Genomic DNA, 20,879 nt, shown 5'->3' on the forward strand with positions numbered 1-20,879 from the left:
TCCTGGAAATCCAGATACTCTATTTATAACAAATTCCCCTCTTATTAACGTTTATTCTCCTTTAAAATAAATTTCATATATTTTGATAGGGAAAACGGACATGACAGAGAGAAGCTGAACACTTCGTGTTCTGTTTCAGTAAAAGTCATAAAGTTTTCTAAAATTTTTCTTGAATTTGGTAAGTAGAGAACATTCCCCAGGCAATAACTTGGGAAAATGCAATCAAATGCCAAGAAATGAAATTTTCTGTAGATCTGTACCTATTTTCCTACATGCCCCTCCCTCCTTTTTGCTGTACAGAGATGATCCCTGCTCAGTATTTGACTAATATCATCCATACTAACAAACCAAAGCAGCAAATTGGAAACCCTGTCTTTGAAAGGACGACGCCTATCAACAGCTGGCTGCAGGCTGAACTGGTTCCAAACCCTGGGAAATAGATGAATGAGATCAATCTAATGTGCTTTTCATCCTGACTCAGGAATTCCTGGGTACTGCGTCCCTGAGCAGATTAAATAAAATGTGTTGGTTTAGTGAGCCCAAGGCCTTCACTGTCAGGATATTGGCCTGAGAGATGTCCACACACCCTAGTCAAACTCTCCATCAAGAAGGAATAGTCTACTTCAGCCTGCTGGAGGGTGGAGGCCCTGTAAGAATGGTGGAATCCAAACATGGCAACTCAGAAACGTCTGACCACACTCAGGGCACGAAGACTGGGTGAGGGGATAAACTGTGGGCGCTGTCCAGCTGTGATGTTGGAAATGCTTTCTGAATAATCACATACGGGCCAACTGGAGATGCCGTATCTGGGGGATAAAGGGTATTCCTGGACGCTGAACACCAAGCGGGTCACACGCTGGTTCACTGGAGCTGACAGTTATTTTCAACAAAATATATTCCATATGGCACGTGACTACAAATTTCTGACCCAGAAAAAAGGTGAAACAGAGAAAAAGGGCTGGAGTTGGGGTATAGAATAGGGAGAAGATCAAACAAGCACTGATTATGCCATTGGTGATAAGAAAATAGCAAGAGATTAAAGAATGTATTTTGCAAAGCAGAAATAGTAGGCCTGACCAGTGTTGCTTTGTCATCCTCAAATCTTCACTTTCCCCTAGAGGAGATGACACCTCAGGAAGGATGGATCCACCACAGAAAGGAAAACCACCTTAGCATTGCCTATTATACTTTGGTCACAGGTAACCATTCATTTTGTCCATTCCCTTTGTGGACAACTGAGCGGTCACTTGGCAGAAAGTGGAAACCTTCCCAAGTCCAGGCTCCCATGGCACACTGCTACCTTCAACACCTCTCTACATCTTGCAGGCAAAGCCTTCTCCTACTGCTAACCCTGAAGCAAAGGAGAAGACAGAGTTCTTTACTCCTTACAATCAGATTTCATCTTAACCTGTCACTCAAGGCGTGGGAAAGCTAAGGGGAAAGCTCCTTGTAATGAAATGCACTTGAGGACTATCTTACAGACCGCAGGGAATTCTGTTGTTGCAAACAACTAGACTTGTGGACACAGAGGGGGGAACTAAAGACTTTCCAAGTCACCTTTTTATCCTGGTCACCGCACCAACCTCACGCCTGAGGTGGGGCCAGGTGGGAGGGGCCCCCGTGTGGTGAGAGAGCCCGGAGGTGGTACACCAGTCGCCACCACTTACCTGTTGAGATAGACGCGTTTCTCGGTGAACTGCCCATTGCCGTGGTGAGGGTCCTCAAAGGGCTCGTTCTGGACGACCTCCACCCCTTCCCCTCGGTCGCTCTGTTCATGGCTGTGCTTGCTGATCATGTACAGCTGTCCGATTTTGTACTACAAAACACAGACACAGAGGTCAGCCCGACTGCTTGCCTTTGAAAATGGCCTCCCCTTCCGCCCCTGCCCCCGGGGCATCAACGGTGCTGCACACAACTAATATCAGCACTCTCTGCTCAGAAAAGACAGCAGACACATGGGTCTGATGTTACTTTTGCTCGGGAGCCAGGAGGACTGGGAGTCGTGAGCAGAATGTAGAAACTACATGTTCCTGTGAACATTTTGCGTCACCTTGGCAATCACCTTGAGTCTGGCTCCCCACCAACCCATGGGTAGCAGCAGGAAGGTGGGAACACAGGAGTATCTCTTCCCATGCTGGCCCTACAGGGTTAAGTGGAACTAAGGTCCTATTTTTCTCAGCAAAACAGAGGCCAAGGTGTGTTCTTTCTGCCTAATTAACTGAATTGCTGGGCAAAAGAGGATTAGATGTCACCTGTCTCTTCCATCACCTCTTACAAAATGTTCAAACTCTCCTGGAGGCCTCTGCCCCCTAGGATGGCAGCTCTCAAAGGTAGCTGGACATTAGGATCACCTGGAGGCTTTGAAAAACTCCAGATGCTCATCAGGCCCCAGCAGGGTGAACCTGTGTTCCAAAGGTTGATCCACAAACAAGGAAAATCTACAGCATCTTTAACTATTTTTCACCCAACTCCATTAACAGTGTGGAGCCTTCCAGCCCAAGGTCCCAGAAGCGACTTGTGTTTGTATGAAAATGATAATATGGAATAACACAGAATGTGAACAATTTCTGTACTGCCTTAATTTTCAAGCCCTTCCACTCTCCTTCCCGCCTCTCTGAAAACCCTGGGGCCGGCACACATTTCTTCACTCAGTGAATTTCCAGGGTGGCAAAACTAATTTGACGGAGGGGAAAAGAGATAGGAAGGAGGGAAGAGTCTAGAGGCAGGACAGTGCCACCCTGCTGTGGTTCTCCCCACGGATTGGGTGTAACACAACACAGTGTCAGTGTTACCAAAGCCCCTGGGATAGAGTGGGGGAAAGGGTCCTGCCTTTGCAACAAGCCAGCGACAGTTCGGGGTTGCTCCCCGACGAGCCCAGGCCAGCCAGGATGCAGGTCTCCTGTCTACACACATACCAGAGACAAACAGATTTTAAATTAAAGGGGCAGGTGAAATGCACAAGACAATGGTGCGATCAGCTTCAAAGCTGAAAGGACACACACATCACTCTGAGGCAGGTACAGGGAGGGGAGTGTGAGGAGAATCTGAACAGCCCTGGTCTGAGGCCAGCCCGAGGGACAAGGCCCAGTAACCATGACAATGAGAGCAGCAGCCAGGTGGGTCTGCTCTAAGGGCAATGCTCCCTATCTGTGCCACACTCATGCCTAGGAAGGTCAGCATTTTAAATGTCTTTTAAAAAATCTTTATTAAATGTATAGGGGTGACATTGGTTATTAAAATCACATAGGATTCAACTGTACAATTTTGTAATACTTCATCTGTATATTGTACTGTTTGTTTGCCACCCAAAGTCAAGTATCCTTGAGTCAAGTGTCACCATTTATCACCCCTATTCTTTTATGAAAATATTTTTAACATGAGTATATATATGCTTGAGAGAAGGGAGAACTCTGAGGACAGGAGTGGGAAGAGGAGAGAGGGAAATCAAAGATAAAATCTATTTTTAAAACAATTTCTGGGAGTCCTGGCCAGGTAGCTTAAATTGGTTGGAGCGTCGGCCTGATGCACCAAGGTTGTGGGTTCAATCCCTGGTCAGGGCCCATACAAGAATCAACCAATAAACGTGTAAGTAAGTGGAACAACAAATTGATTTCTCTCTCTCTCTCTCTTTCTCCCTTCTTCCCTCTCTAAAAATCAATAATTAAAAAAAAAAAACAAACAATTTCTGGAATAAGAAACACGACCTTGCTTCCCCTTAATAAACCTTTACTCTTACTTTTGCTCACAAAGACTAACATTCTTTCAGGGAGGAAGACAGTAAGGAAAAGCTTACAGATTCAGGTCTGTGCAATACACCCCTGAGAGCCATAGCCCACCTTACGCAGAGGGGCACGCGAGCCTGCAATGGAATACTCAGCTGCCCAGGGGCAGGGATGAAGGTTTCACCAGTTGCTTAGAACTTGGTGTTCAAAAAATAAGTGTGTACCTACAATGGAACATTATTCAACCGTAAAAAAAAAAAAAAATAAAGTACCGATACAGTGATGCTTAGTGGGTGTTATGGGTTGAATTGTTTTCCAAAATTCACATGTTGAAGTCCCAGTAACTAAGAAGGCAATCTTGTTTGGAGAGAGGGCCTTGATAGAGGTAATCAAGTTAGAATGAGGACATAAGAGCAGGCACTAAATCCATTAGGACTTGTGTCCTTATAAAAAGAGGTAAGTTGAACACAGCACACACAGAAAGGAGGTGAGGTGAATCAGTGCAGAGAGAAGACAGCCATCTGCAAGTCAAGGACGGACCTGGAAGAAATCCTTCCCTCACAGCCTTAAGAAGAAGCCAGCCCCACATGCTGACACCTTGATCTTGGACTTAACAGCATCCACAACGGTGGGACCATAAGCCTCTGGTTGCTGGAGTCGCCCAGCCTTTGGTGCTTTATTACCCTTAGCAGCCCTTGCCAACTAACACAGTGGGCACGGGATGGGGCTTCCTTTCAGGATAATACAAGTGTTTCGGATCTGGACAGAGGCGGTGATTGCACAACACCATTATACACTAGATGCCACTGAATTGACTTGAAAGTGATTAGTTTTATGTTACATGATTTTCATCTCAAAAAATTTTTTTAGAAAGTGTTGATTCTGCTTCTGAAGCAGTTACTCCTAAACCAAAATTCTGTTAAGGGCTTTTGTTGGGGGTGATTTGGCAGAAGGGACATGTCTACCACTGGGTGGTCCTCAGGGGCTCCAACCCACTCACCTATGAAAAAATACAGGGGATCAAGGACGATGCATGACACAGAAAAGCCATTAGCCAGACGCGAGTCAGCCCTGGCTGCCCTCGGCTCAAGTGCTTCCTGCTCCACAGAGCAGGGAAAGGCCGAGGCAGCCAGCGGCTGATTCACGGGTGCGCAGCTGAGGGCCCCGCTGCCCAGCCTCATTGATCATTCCCGGGGCTCCAGAGTGAGCTAGTGCAGGGCAGACATCAGCTTAGCTCACTGAGATAGCGTCAGTCCGGGAGCGACCGACAGATGCTGGATGCAGAGGTGTGGGTGACATTGCGGGGGTGGCAGGACACTCAAGCCCAGACATTGAGATGGTCAAGGGCTCTGAAGCAGTCACTTCGTTCCTTCCCAAGCACATCAGGCCTGCTTGGCTGGTTGTGGCCAATGGAGCAGGGCCACCTAGAAGCAAAGGTTTTGTTGTTTTCATAAACCACAAAGTGACTCCCAGACTCATGCATTTCTCAGTTGGGGGAAAAGGACAAGACAAACAGTCCAGGAACCACCTGCCTCAAGAGCATCTGACACAGTCCTAAAAATGTTGAATCCTAGGTCATTTCAGCCCTTTTCCATTCAGACTCTGGGGGAGAGGGGAGTTGGGAATGTCCCTCGAATGCACACTGAATGCTGAGCGCCACTGGGTGAGGGAACGGTGAGGCATTAATTAGGGCTTGCTCAGTATAAGACGGTGCCCAGGCCGAAATGTTCCATCTTTAGGTGGCCTGCTTCTTCTTTAATGCTCATTTCTTGCAAAGCTCCATCCCTAATCAGTGAAAATAGCATGTCCCTGATCACCAACTCCAGACAAACTCGTGTGTCAAATGAACACTGCCAAATCCAAAGACTCAGGACTCTGAAGACTTTGAAGCCAGAGAACTGGTGACAGAATTGATGATGGTGGTGGTGGTCGTGGTGACAGAATACAGTTTAATGACTGCCAGTAAGTTAGGGGCTTTATGTTCAGTCTTGATATGACAACTCATGCAGATAGGTATTTTCAGAGGAGGAAGGTAAGTCTCAGAGAGGTTAGAGACTCTCCTTGTTGTGAGGCTTCTTGGTGGCAGGGCTGGGATTTAACACCATAGGTCTGTACTCTTTCTTCTCCACCCAACTTCAGCCCTTATTTCTCTAACAGGTGAATTGCTTCAACAAATCAAAACCTCACTGTGATTAAAGAGGGGGGACCATCATCACCGTGATTAAAAAGGGGAGATCATTCAGAGCCACTGCCTTTGAACCCTGCTGCTTTAGAAGATGAATAACAAAAGTCTGATATCATTTGAAAGATCAAAGTTATTTAAACTGTGCTCACATATGAAATGGCAGAGCAATTATGCTCTAACTTTGTAAAATCTATTGTTATAATTCCAGAGTTTGGATAATCACCATTCCAGGCAATCATGGTTAGAGACAGCTCCACGCTGCAGGGCTGGGCCTCCACATGAGCCACCGTCAGAACAGCTACCTCAAGTAATTATCTCCATCGTCAAAGAACCTCATGAGGATTCAGAGCTCTCCCAGTGGCACCCAGCACTGCAGAATGTGAGAGAAGGCAGAGATGCATAAAGTGCCGGGAGAAGCTGAGTGGTTTTGTCAGTCTGCACTTTGCAAACTCTGTGGCTGGGCACAGTCAACTTAACACAGATGAGCCTCCAACCCTGACTTTTGAAAAGGCCAAAACTCCTGAGTAAGGGAAAGAATAATTAACGGAGCACCAATAACACTGTGAACATCATCCTTGCCAGAAGAACTAGCGGGCCGAAAGTTTCAGGCTCAACAGAACTCCTAAGACTGATTTTCACTCAACCGCTCCCGACAACTGCGAGCCTCGGCGATCTCTGCAAGCCAGCCTCCTATATTTCCCACCCGCAGGACCAAGAGGCAGTCATCTGGCTCCCTTCCAGCCAGTCCCTGTCTCCTCCCATCCCATCCCTGTCCCTGTCCCTTTCCCTTCCTCCATTAGTCCCAATTCCATTTCCAAACTTCGTGATAGGAAAGGTGGGGGCCTGTGCTTTGCAATAAGCATCACTGACTGCAGAGAGAGTCATCTCCTGGTGATCTGACTGCGCCCAGAAGGCAGGCCTCACCATCAAAACGGATGGATGTCACATAACCTAACGACCACGGAGACACACCTATCCTGTGACCAAACATGGTAGCATGTATTTTTCCCCACCTATGGAATGTGTGTGGTTCCCGTCTTTCTCCCGCTCTAGTAGAGAGTGATACCATTTGGTTATTCTTGGGAGGTTCTCACATTATTCATAGCACTATGAATGCATTTGTTTAAACTCTTTCTTCCAGCCTTCTCCACTCTCAATACACGGACCTCAAAGCACAGTGAAGCCAAGGAGCCTGCTAAAGGAAGCATTTGAAGGACAGAACATCATGCAGGATTCGGGTGCATTGCAGTCTTCATGCCAAGTCATGCCCAAATTGTAATTACACACAGGAAGAGAGATACAATGAGTCCAGATTTTAACACCCTTGTCTCAAAAGGCTAGCGGTTTTCCCACAGCACAGCTAAGGCACTGGGGGAAATGTTCCATTCCAGCAGTCAACAAACTATTTTATTTTTTGCTTTTTAAATAAAGTTTTATTAGGACATAGCCAAGCTCATTCAATCTGTGGCTACTTTCACACACAACAGCAGAGTTGAGTAGTTACACTGAAGACTGTATGGTCTGCAAAGTCAAAAATATTACTATCTGGCTCGTTACAAAGAACGTTCGCTGACCCTCATTCAAGTTCACTGGTGCTGGGGCCAGTGGGGCCAGCCCTCGCTGTTCCCCTAGACCGGTGCTGCCAGGTACGGTGGCTGCTTGCCGTATGTGTTTAGTGAGCATTTGAAATTTTGTCTGTGGAATGGGGGGACTTAATTTTAAAATTTCTTTAATTTTAATTACTTTAAATATAAAAACTGACACTCAATTCACCTGTTGGAACACCTTTACATATGTTTGCTTGGGTATGTAAATTTACTTTTTCAATTGGAAATTTTATGAAATCTAAATTCAGAGCCAATACCTCTGCTGAAAATTTAGCATCTGATTTTAGTGTGCTGTAAGTATAAAACGCACACTGGATTTTGATGACTTGATAACAACCCCCCCCTAAAAAAAGGTAAAACAGCTCATTAACCATTTTTATATTGATTACATATTGAAACTATAGTATTTTGGATATACTGTATTGACTAAAGTATAGTCTTAAAGTTAACTTTACCTATTTCTTTTTACCACTTTTAAATGTGGCTACTAGAAAATTTAAAATCATGTACGCGGCTCCCATTTGTGGCTCACTTATTTCTATTACACAGTGTTGGTCTAGACCCTTATCTAGTCCCGCGGGCACTGGGAGTCAGGCCGCTATGTCACACCAAGACTCCGAGGCTGGCTGGTCGGGTGCAGGGCCAAGCCCAAGGTTTCCATGTGTTCCTGTGCTAGCACCGCGGAGCGCTGGTAATCAGGGATATATTTGGAGAAGACTGGCGATTATCTGGCCCTCCGGAGAGGCGATAATTGTTCACAGTGTGCTGCGGTGGAAAGCCCTGGGGTTTTAAAATGGAAAACATGGAGCTGAAGTCCTGATTCTACCTTTGATTAGTTTTGTAACCTTAGATAATTTACTTATCTGAGCCACAGTTTCTTATCATTAAAATGGGACTAGCAAAATACTTCACAGGGCATGGTGATAATCAAGTGAGAAAAAACTTACAAATTAAAATGCTGCATAAAATATAAAACTGTACATGAACCTCTGAAGCAACTGCTCCTTTGGTCTGGAAACCCGCCTGACCGGGCCGAGAAGCCCTGTTTCACTCGCTTCCCTGGGACGCTGCGGTGCCACGCAGGGTGAGAGAACAGGCACCTGCCATACACCCGCACGAGGCGAAAACCAAAGGAAACCTGACCGTCCGCCTTTCCTTCCGTAAAAATCCTATCAGATGGCAGTCAGATCAAACATTTCTCAAAACAGCATAAAAAGCTTGGGAACTCCCCCTTATGGGAGGAGGTCCCTAGAATAGTCACATTCAGAGAGGCAGAAGGTGGAACGGCAACTGCTGGGGGTCTGGAGGGTTAGGGTTTAGGGGGTACAGATTTTCAGTCTGGGATCATGAGCATGGTCTAGAGATGATGATGGCTGTACAACACAAATGCTTTCAAGTTATACATTTAAAAAACGTTGAAAGTGGTCAATTTTATGGGATGTATATTTTATCACAAAATTTTTTAAAGCCTGGGAACATGTCATTTTTCAGTGAGTGTGGCTCACCTGCTTCATAAAGGTGGTCACCGACAATGATTCTTTTTTATGGTTATGAAAAAAAATTTCTTAAAGGACAGGGACTTTTATACCTGATGGCTCTTGGGTTTGAAAGTGGCGTGCCGAGCAGACAGCAGAGCTAGTTTATGGCCTCCCTCGCAGACAGTGCTGCACAAGATGCCCCTATTCCTGCCATGTCGGGGCGTTGTCGGGCTCACTGCGCCCTAAATTTGAATGTCTTTAATATTAGCATTCTGGAGAATTCACATTGCTGATGCTCCTAAGCAACACGGTGCTGACTGTGACATGCTGCAGACAAAGGCCCTGACACAGGGGAAGGAGTGATTAACTGAATACAAACGCACCGTGATGCTGCCACATTAACAGGGGGTAATGAGAACACCAGCTCTTCTCTGAACATAACTGTCAGAGCGCACGACCCAGCCTTTCCACTTGCCTCCTCGTCCTGGGGATCTGCCTGAGAGCAAGACATTGTTCCAATTCCTTTTTCCATTGGGAAGGTAGTGTGTATTTTTACCTACAAGAGCTGGATTTGATTTGGATTCTGCAAGGACCGGACTGACTAACCGCCCAGTCTCTGGCTCTTTAATTCAAAGTCCTGATTTCTCCATGTAGACAAGGAGGTTTAAAAAAAAAAAAAAAAAAAAAGTGGAAAGTTCTTCGGTGTTTTGTCAGATCTCTCCCTGCCAGGTCAATAAACCATGAAAACCAATATCCGATCCCACAAATAAAATACAAACCTGCAGCTCATATTTCGGGCTATCAGTGCACCATCACACATTTATCTTTTCTCCTGGATTTTTATAAGCAGCCCTCTGAGGTGTCTTGTTTACGTAATGCCTGTGTCATTATGCCAGGATGTGGGAACGAGAAAGCTGATAAAGAGATTTAAGTAGGAGCTGGGTTATCGACATTTAATTCAAAAAATTCTCCTTTTGTGACAAACTAATATAAACAGCGTCGTACACTGATACTTAACCCGTCCTCAGTTTTGGACTGAATAAAATATGGCAACTCAATGCCAAGGGCTCAGGATAAGCTTTGTGCGGGTGTGAACGTAGCTCTATGCCTGTGGCTGCTGCAAGACTGCAAATCGTTTCCAGCGCTCTCATGGTCTAAGAGTGGAATATACTTGACCAAATACAAGAGGGTGCCAATATTCTTTGTAGTACATGAAAAGTAAGAGAGCGCATGGTGTCTGTTCCTTCTAACACTGGTTTGCCCTTGGGGGGTGGTATTCTAATCCTGAGAACTCATTGATGCCCCAAGTGAAAAGCCAAAATGATCAGCTGCCACACACATAGGCAGCTTTACAAGCATGGGCTGAAGTAGGAGGTGTCCTCCCTTGTATTTATTAAGAAGTTACACATATCGGCCATTAGTGAGCACCATGAAGAATCACAAAGAGAGCAAAGACAGGAACCACTGGAACTCAACTCAATACCACAAATATCACGGGCCCTTGTGGCAGAACATGGGATTTCTCCACGCAATGAATTGGTTGTGGGGACAGTCTCGGTTCTGGAGAGTCCTGTGCATTCAACAAGGCTTTGGTGTGCGCGGGCCCTGGAGACGCTGGAGGAAAGAGCTAAGGCCAGGAAAGACTTTGTCTGGTGAAGAGGAGGGTTCCTGAGGAGTTCCACCTTGAAGACATTAGGCTACATGCTCAAGGAACCTAAGGGTTACGTCAGTCATCGAATCATTTGCCAAGAAATGTGACACTGACCGCAACCCAAGTAAATGGAGAGGTTTGGTGACAGGCCTGACCTTTAGAAAGCAGTCAATTTGCTGGTGTTTACTATGGAACATAAACCCACAGCCACTCACAAGGTTAAAAAGGATAAAATTGAGACAGAGCTTTCCTAGGAAGTGTGAACTGCAGCATCTCCTCGCCACCCCCCTTTGTCAATGCACACCTCCTTAACCTTGGCCTCATAGTCAAAGGTGTTCCCAGGAGAGAGGCCTATCTACTATGGGAGTAGCAGCGGCTTCCCAGCATGAGAAAAGCCCCTGTTTGGGAAACCTATGGCACCGATCGATCCTTTAAGAAAATGACCGGTAGCATCAAGGGACACTGTAATAGTGGATAAAAGCACAAATATACTCATATGAATCACAGCAATTAGTTTTAGTGTCTTTGAGACCTTGTGAGAACAGAAAGGCAAACAATGCAAAGAGAAGCACTTGCTGCTTCCTGTGCAATTGAACAATGGGAGTTCTGCATGTTTTCAAAGAGTTATTCAAGCCACTTCATGCCTAGAATAACAAGATCTCAGTAATATTTGAAAGTCACAGAACCTCTTTGCTTACTTAAGTGCTACCTGGAGTGGCAAGTGGTTTGGGGCTCTGCTAATTACCCAGCAACGCTGAGAGTTAGACAAAGTTATATCTTTCTTCACCCCACTTTAGAGGCAAGGCCTCAGGTCTCGCATGGAAGGTACAGTGCAGCCTGTATTTGTATGTGGCTGGTTGCAGGGAAGATACCATTTTCCTAAGCAATGGCAGCCTTGGTTAAAAGGAAAGGAAAAAAAACAAAACAAACAAACAGCAGTAACTGATTGACAAAAGCACGAGGTTGTCAACTGCAGCTCTCTGGAGACAGTTAATGAAGACAGGCAAAACAGAGTCAATTGGGTACAGTTCCAGAAATTGCTACATTTAAAAAGCTATCTTCTGAGCTCCTACTGCGTTTCGGGCTCATTCTCACAGCCTGGAGAGAGATTCTATGAACTGGTACTTTTGAGGCCGATTGGTGGCCCGGTCCTCCCCCTCGTCAACAGTTGGTGGGCCTCTCATTGCTCTGTGTATCCTCATAAGGGAGGACGGGAACAAGTCCCCTAGGCAACGCCGTAATGAAATATAATTTACCACATTTTCCAGGAGTTGGGAGAAACAAGAATGTAGCAGACAAAATAAGGAAGTGTTGTTCTTCACAGAATTTCCCCCCCATTTTTTACTTTTGTGAAATATACATAACAAAATTTACCGTTTTAATCATTTTAAAATTCACAGTTCAGTGGCCTTAAGTATGTTCATGTTGTGCAACTATCACCAACATCCATTTCCAAATGTTTTCATCATTTCAGAAAGAAACTCTGTACCCATTACACAGCAAGCCATAATATCTCCCAACCCCCTAGTAACCTCTAATTTATGTTCTGTCTCTATGAATTCGTCTATTCTAGATGCCTCACATAAAGGAAATCATACAATGTATTCTTCCTTTTGCAACTAATTTATTTCACTTGGCATGTTTTCAAGGTTCATCCATGTTGTAGCATTCAGCCTTTTCAAGGCTGAATAATATTCCATTGTGTGTATGTACCACATTGCATTTATCCATTCATTTGCTGATGGATATTTAGGTTCCTTCTACCCTTTGGCAATATTGTGGATAATGCTGTTATGAACCTCGGTATATGAGTACCCTTGTCGCTGCTTTCAATTCTTTTGAGGTTATACCTAGACATGGAATTATGGATCATATAGTGATCCTATGTTTAAGTTTTTAAGGACCACCAAACTGCTTTCCCCAGCAGCTGTACCATATTGTACGCCTAGCAGCAACGAACAGGATCACGATATCTCCACATCCTTGCCAACACGTTGTTTTCCATTAAAAAAAGTGAAAGCCATCCTAATGGGCGTGAAGTGATCACAGGATGTTTTCAAGTCAAGTCTAGGTTCTTTCTTGGATCTCTCATTCTTGTAAAGTTCATTTTAGGTGGTGCATGGGCATTTCAAACTCTGCTTCCAATTAAGTACTGAGATAGCCCTGGGAGAGATTTCAACCCTATTGTTTATTTAAACCAGAAATGGCAATCAATAAACTCTTCTGATAAAATACTGATGACCTGAAATGGATATTTTTCAGGAAGGTGGAGTGGGTCCCCTGCTCTGGTTGCAGACATAAGATTAACTCAATGCAATAAATCCTTTTAAGTCAAAAAGACCCAACACATTCACAACAGTGAAGTCACTCTAAAAAGGCATCACAAAAATGCAGCTACGAATTACTACGTTAAGGAGCCCGGGGGGGTGGTGGCGGTGGGCATGACCTGAAAAGGCACTTCTGGTTGTTATAGAAGCTGCATTCAGTATTATTTTGGTGGCTCAGCCAAGAAGTAGTAAATTATAGAATCACAATGTAGAAGGCAGCAAACAGTCCTGCAGAATTTGCTTATGAAACAAATGTATATGATTTGCATTCAAAGATTTGGTGTGAAAAAGCCGTTCTTGGTAATTTGCATATTTCATGTTTTTCTTGTGGATGAAGTCACTTTTTATCTATTTTAGGTGATGGCTGCTGTTGAAAAAAGTAATCTTGGAAATGACTTTAAACTCTGTAGTAGACAGTTTCTCATACTTTTTAAAAACTGTACAATTCAGTGATTTCAGTCTATTCACAAGGTTGTGCAACCGTCACTACTACCTAATTCCAGCACATTGTCATCATCCCAAAAGGAAATGCCACACCCATGAACACTCAATTTCTAGTGTTTCCTCCTCCCAGACCCTGACAATGAGGAATCTTCTTTCTGTCTCTATGGATTTGCCTATTCTGGACATTTCATATAAACGAAATCATACAATATGTGGTCATTTGTATAACTGACTTCTTTCATTTAATATGTTTTCAAGATTCACCTATATTATAGCATATATCAGTATTTCCTTCCTTTTTTATTACCAAATAAAGTTCTGCTATATGCAGAGACCACCATTTTGTTCACTCATTCATCATCTGATAGGCATTTACATCGTCTCTGCTTTTTAGCGACTATGAATAATGCTGCTATAAACATACATGTATGAGTCTTTGTGTGGACATATGTTTTCATTTCTCTTGGATAGATACCTAGGGGTGGAACTGCTGGGTCATATGGTAACTCTATGTTTATCCTTTTGAGGGACTCAAGCTGTTTCCACAGCAGCTGTACCATTTTGCATTCCCACCAATGTCTCATACTTACTTTTGGTAGTTTTGAGTACTTGTAGAAACAAAGTCAAACAAGTGACTTCAAAAGCCAAGAGTAAGCAATGGGACAAGTATGGTCTTGCTTGCTCATGTCACTGTATTTTATCCTTGGGAGATATTCAATGAACAAATATCATGGGCAACTATCCAGCCACGTGGCATCTTTTCATTACTCTGCAGGGACAACAAAGATCTAAACTTGACAAGACAATTAGAAGTTAAGAGAGCATATTCAAATGCACTAATTTCGTGGCACAGGAGGAAAGTGTGTGAGGGGTTAGGAATGGAGGAGCAGTGTGGGCTATAGTCGTCTAGGAGGGTGTCACATGGAAAATGGGACTTGACTTGTGTGTGAACAGGCACTAGCTTGGCAAGAAGGAAGGGCAACATCACACCCAGCAAACAAATCTAGGACATTTATTTGCTCCCAGCAAAACTTCAGTACTTCCCAGGACCCCCAAAGATGCACAATAGAAATAATAATAAGAACTGCCACACAGTGCTAACATCACTAGGGTCAGCATGGTTCTAAAGCGTTTATACGTACATAATCCTCACAGCAACCTTATGAGGTAGGTAGTATTATTAACCTTATTTGACAAATGAAGAAATGGACTGATGCAGAGAGAGACTGACTTACCTACCCCAGGCCACCCAGCTAGAAAGTAGGAGAGCTGGGATTTGAACCCAGGCAAGTGAGCCCCAGGATCTTCCCGCCACTGTCTCTGCCATTAAATCTCAGCCACTTGCTTGACATCCAAAAAGAAGGCTATTTATTTAGAAGGCCGAGTGAAAAGTACTCTGATGAGTAAAGTAACTTTTTTTTCTCTTGAATGCTGCTGACAGTTCTAGGTTGATGTTAGGAAGAGTGGTGTTTTTTTTTTTTTTATTTTGTTTTTTTTAAGGTGGGAGACAGCTGTGCCAAAGAGAGCAAGAAGAGGAGGTCGAAGAAGTTACCAAGGGTGACAAAATTAGAAGCCAAGAGCCCAAGGTTCTGAGCCCCGCTCCTGGAAACGACTTCTCCTGTACAAATTCTGACACACAGCAATGAAAGGAAGCACACCCACCCATACGAGTCCTTGAGATGTGAAAGTAAAAATTAAAAGTAATGAGTGCATCCAGTTTGGACTCACAAAATGTGTGGGTGGAAGCCATTGCTGTAGCTGACAGCTGAGGTGACAGTTATTTCATGACAAGGAAGAGAACTTCCCTGCCTTTGGATTTGAATGTTTCCCAATGTGATTCTAAACCCAGCCTGGAATAATTTGCAGGACAGGAGCTGAATATAGATATTCTATGGGAGAAAATCCCTTCTGCTCACCCAGTCAGCCTGAAGTGCAGGAAGAGAACTCTCCGCTCGCATTTACCCTTCCTGAGAGCTCACCCAATAAAGGCAAAGGGCGCCCAGTCTAGTGCATACACTCTGATCAATTGGAAATTTGATTCCCAATGGCACTGTGGAAGGCCAGAGTCCTGCATATTTATCGGCTTTATTAGCTATTGCAATTATCTGAACCCTGAGTGTTTTGTGACAAACTGAAGTGATACATGTTACCCTTTCTCCTCACCCCCATCCCAGAAGAAATATACAACCTAAACCCCACCTGTCCATCCCTAATGGTCTATGTTATAAGACGGCCCATAGGGCAAACCCTGAACTCCTTTGTAGGAACACAGTGAGGAAAAGGCTTTAAAAATGAAAAATTGCATCTTCTTCCCTGGTTTTCCTTTCTTTTCTCTTCCCTCCATCCCATCCCCTGAGGAAGACATTTCCAGAACTGTTGACAACCACCCCCCCCTCCCAGGAGGGAGGCCCTTCTTCCTTCCTCCTCTTGGGCAGATGGTATTTGCATACTGACATATTGTAAATCTAGTCACCCAGGTAACGGGCTCCAGTTAGCAACAGCGCAATGCAGGTCAGCCTGATTCCTTCTAAAATTAGAAGTCAGACCAATATGATTTTTAACTGTTCAAGGTAGGATGCCCAGTTAGATGGCAAATTCAATTCTTAAAATGAATTTTCAGCTGGGAGGCTTAGTACTAGTTAGTTAATAAAGGCATTTCAACATACTAACAACACAGGTTTTGACACGTTGAAGTTGTAGCTCCGTGACTTTACTGTTTCTGCGAATAATCCTACTATGACTCCAGCTCTTGTTAGTAGAGTCATCTTCAGCCTCGCCTCTCCCTTGACCTTCACAGTCAATCAGTCATTAAGGTCTGTTCACTCTTTGCCAGGCGTCTCAGGCCTTCCACAGGCTGTCCTCCTCTGACCCACCCCCCACCATGGTGCCCTCTCTCACAAACTACCATATATTTCCGTGTATAATGCACACCCACGTTTTTGTGCACATTATACACAGGATTATTATACCCATTGTATGTCATCATTATGCGCATGTATAATGCACATCCTTATTTTTCCCTCAAAAATTTGGGCAAAAAAGTGTGCATCACACATGGCAAAATATGGTAAATGGCATAGAAAAGGAGCCATCTTTTCTAGCTCCTTTTGTCTCTGCCCATTCACATCCGTCCTACCTGGGATTGGCTTTTTTTCTCTTCTCTCTCTTTCATAAAAAAGGTGTCTTGGATGGGGCTTTCAAGAAATGCATGAATTGTGCACAATCCCTTTCCCCACCATTAATTTCTCAAAAGGCCCATGCCCCCCATAATGTTAAGTAAGGGCTAGCGACCATCTAATCACAGATGGTATCTATGCCTGCATGTCCCACAGTGACTTTAGTCACTATGACTAAAGATCCACAGGCTGTTCCACAGTGGGAGGTAAAAAGCTCCATAGTCAAGTGCGGGAAGCACTAGGTCAAACAGAGTTAGGCTGGCGAGTTAGCACAGGACTTCCCTGGGCCTGTGTTGTACTGATACGCACCATGAACCACTGGACATTTCTTAATGTCCCCTTAGTGACCCCTAGGAACCCTGAGCTCCCACTTAACAACTACCAGGTCATGCACCACTCTCTGATAGTTCTTCCGTGACTGGGCTATTTTTGTTTTCCTATATATTTTTAACAATGGTTAGAGATTGTTATCATTGTACTTTTCATATTATGTTGTGCTCATTTTCTATCATTGTATTTGTCTCTCCTACTAGACTGAAAGCCACTTGAGAATGGGATATACACCTTGATATCTTTAGGGCTGAGATACTATACTAATGTTGAATAATGAATGTATGATTGAGTTTATCTCCCCACACAGATAATATTTCCTTCAGAATATATACATTTTAAACTTTTTTTGTATTCCCATAGCACCTAGAAAAGTTTTTCATATGATACAAGTCAATATTTTAAAAAATTAAATCTATTAGAAGATATTTATTGGACACCAATTATGTCCTGGCACCAGGGATATTAAGATGGTAAAGTACAATCCCTGGAATCAGGAGCTTAGTTTCTGGTAAGGGAAATAGACATATAAACAAAGAAAGATAAAATAGACACATAAACAAAGAATGATGATAAAATATAAATACTCAGAAAGGAAGGCCCGGCTGCCTGGGAACACAGGATGGGGCACTCAGACTGTGCACACTTGTGGGAAGCAGGGAGGAGTCAGTACTGGGACGCTGAGATTTGAGGATTGGATCTGCAGCCAGGGCTCAAGTACCCCGGTCCTTGACTGCCCACGCTGAGCCACATGTTGCAGGGGAAACTGGCCAAGAGGCTGTCCTCATGAGGCAGTACTCACATTAGGTGGAGCTTTGGCCTCAACACCAACATGGATCCTAAGCCCCGATGAGCTGACCTCCGCCACCTAGAAGTGGCGGTCCATGCTGCTCGAGGGGAGACATCTTGGGACTTAAGAGCCATGCAGGCAGCATGGCTTCACTGTCTGCAAGTCCTCTGTGTCTCACTGGTTTGAGTTTGAAGGATGGGCAGTCCAAAGAAAAGAATACAAGAAGGGAAAGAATAAAAGTGCTTCTCTCCTCCCTGAGAACTAGGTCTGGGCTGGTCTCATTCACCCACCTGGCCTTCCTAGGACAGCCCCAAAGCCGAAGAACCCCAGGACTCAGGACCCCCAGTTTTGTGGGGAAACCTGGGGATCCTAAGAGGCATCATGCCAAGGCAGACAGACAATGTCCTTAGACACAAGCCCAATACACATTTCCCATCTAGGAAGATTCTCTTGCTCTTTGGGGAAGGAGTGGGGCAGGAAATAGAACACTCAGCACCCAGGCCTTGGTATTGTTTAAAGCTTCCAGGTTAAGGCTGAGAACAAGCAGAGTAAAGGGAGTAGATAGGGCCCTGAAGAGCCCCCTAGAGAGAGGTTGTTAAAATCCATTCAAACTACAGTCACATCTCCATTGCCTCCAAGGGCTTGGCAGGTCAGGTCTGTGAATGATGCCAATGATTAAAAAGAAGAGACACACTTTGCTGGCAAATTAAAAACATGGGAATATCCTTCCCTTATATAATGCATAGAAATAGACTCACTTTAATGGTTTTGTCTTAAGTTTCCTACTTCCAGTGGAGAAATTCCTCAGGCCTAAAGAAAACAAGGCAAGCGTGGCGATGAATTACAAATAACATCTAGCTGCACGGAGTGGGGAGGACAGAAAGAGAGTGGAAGGGGAGAAATGAAGGGAGGCATGGTGACCTGGTGAACCCATGCCCTGTCTAGAGTGGGCAGCAGCGACCCAGCTGTAGGAGGTGCTTGCTGACATTTCCTATTTCTCAAGAAAAGTTGGAAATCTAGATTTTTATATGAATGTCCTGAACTTTTTAATTTGAGTTGGCTCAAATTAAAACACACACACACACAAAACTCACAATACTCTATGTAAACATAAGGAATTGGTGGGCCACATTAAGCCATATGTTGTAACTTCTGATTACACATAACTCAGTTACAATAGAGAGAGAGAATGGAGATGTACAGAGGAATAATACTATGGAAGGTGTTATATTCAGAGCCACGCCACCTCACTGACGTCCGTTCCCTAGGACAATTATGGGAATGGAGAAGGTATAAGAACACTTTAAATGTTTTAGCACTGCTCCATTTTCAAAGATTTCCTCCATATCCTTCACCATCGCAGTGTTGATAATGGTCAGAGAGCATAGGTTGGAAAACAAAGAGTACAACTTATTATAGCAATAATAACAAAAGCACTTACTGAACATTTACACTGTAAGAGGCAAGGACTATATGCTTTATATAAAAATATCTTATTTAATTTAGAAGGCAAGCTTTTGTTGTAGGCAAAATTACCATCTCAGTTTTCAAATGAGGAAACTGGGGTACAGATAGGTTTAAAAAGTCATCAAAGGTCTAACAGTGCATGGAGCAGCTGGGAGGCAACCTGGGTCCTTCCCACCATAATTCTGTGCCGGACATCAGCCTCCAGCTTTGAAGCAGGAAGTGGTATTTGGCATGGGGGTTTGAAGGGCAGGGATGGATTCCCCATCCCAGCAGACAGAGTACAAGTGAGGAATGAAAGTGCATAATTAATAGAAGCCTGAGTAGCAATTTAAAGTAATATAAATCTCCAATAAATGTTCAACCTCAAGTAATCAGTATCACTCCAGGGTTTTACAAGGGGAAGACAGTAAAAAAAATATTTTTAATGAAAATTAAGACATTGCGCCCATAAGATTAGTATGGATTATAAAGGCTAGCCACTTGGTGAGGTGGAAGGAACAGACTCTTAACCACACTGTGGTGGGAAAGCGAAGAGACTAGAACCTTTAGGAAGATGAGTTTGTCTATTAAAATTTAAGATGTTCATACCATTTGACCTAGCTACTCTACCTAGGAATTTATCCTAGAGAAACTCTTTTGCAATTGTGCAAAGATTTATTTGCTTAAAATTATTCATGACTACATTATATGCAATAGCAAAAAGCTGGAAAAACTCCAGTTGTTTATCAATGGGACTGGTCAGATATTCAAGCTCCATCCAAATAATCAAATATAATATAGCTATTAAATCATGAAACAGAGCTCTATTTGCCAAAATGGAAAGATGCCCAGATGCATAGTTAAGTGAGAACAAGTAAGCTGCAAAACGGTAGGTATAGTGGGAGTTTCGATATAATGTGCATACATATTCCAGTATATGGGCAGAAGGAAAAAGACTAAAAAATATATAGTCAGTTGCTACTAGCAATTATCTAAGAGGATTGAGGGAAATGAACCTCTATAAGGTTTGTAGTTTTTTTATAAGCAGCATGTACTTTTCAAGTAAAGAACTAAGGTGGCACAGAAAAGTTCCCATGCTGAAATTTTATGGCAGGATTCCAATTTCTTAGGAGGAAGTTACATAGAATCAGGAAGGGACCCGGGAGTCTTCATGAACATGCATGACCACACAAGTTGTGCGCTGCCCAAAGGTGCCCTCATGAGCTGACTGTCTAGGGCGTGGGGCACTAGACAGGCTCCTGAACCAGACACTCAGAAAGGCAACCAAAGCCAGAGCTCTGGCATCCAAGCAGAGCAGGAGGAGTGTTAGCAGAAGGGGGCCCAGAGAGAGGAGGAAAGAGTGTGCATGTCAACTCCGGCCATCTCAGGACGCAGGGTCAGCGTTCCCCGAACGTGGGCAACAGAGTGGCCACGACAGCCTGTGCGTGGCTGTGATTCCCAGATCTGCAGAGTGTAGAATGATGCAGGGTGAAAGACACGCCGCCTCCGCACGAGCCAAGCCACTTCAATGCTCCCTGCCTTACACCCAGATTGGTCTTGGACCCGGGATTGGAGGAAGGAGAGACAAACCCAACGTTGGAGGCTGCCCATTTCACTTCCTCTTCTCTCACCCAGTTCCCATTGATGAGTTTCAACACCTCTAGATTGGTCATTGTGACCAGAGCCTGGAAGTTATCCAAAATAGGCAGAACCTCCTATCTTT

General features: G+C 44.1%; 1 protein-coding gene across 1 annotated transcript in view; it reads right to left on the bottom strand.

Moving 5' to 3' along the window:
• The window catches only part of PITPNC1 (phosphatidylinositol transfer protein cytoplasmic 1), a 214,271-nt gene that overhangs the window by 106,842 nt on the left and 86,550 nt on the right, over window positions 1-20,879 (bottom strand). Inside the window, exon 2 of the mRNA XM_054573056.1 lies at window positions 1,668-1,816. Coding sequence (XP_054429031.1) covers window positions 1,668-1,816 — 149 coding nt within the window. The remainder of the gene's footprint in view (window positions 1-1,667; window positions 1,817-20,879) is intronic.

This window comes from Pteronotus mesoamericanus, unplaced genomic scaffold (genome assembly GCF_021234165.1).
Source record: "Pteronotus mesoamericanus isolate MK-2021 breed Mesoamerican mustached bat unplaced genomic scaffold, CSHL_Meso_final contig_246, whole genome shotgun sequence".
NCBI lineage: Eukaryota > Metazoa > Chordata > Mammalia > Chiroptera > Mormoopidae > Pteronotus > Pteronotus mesoamericanus.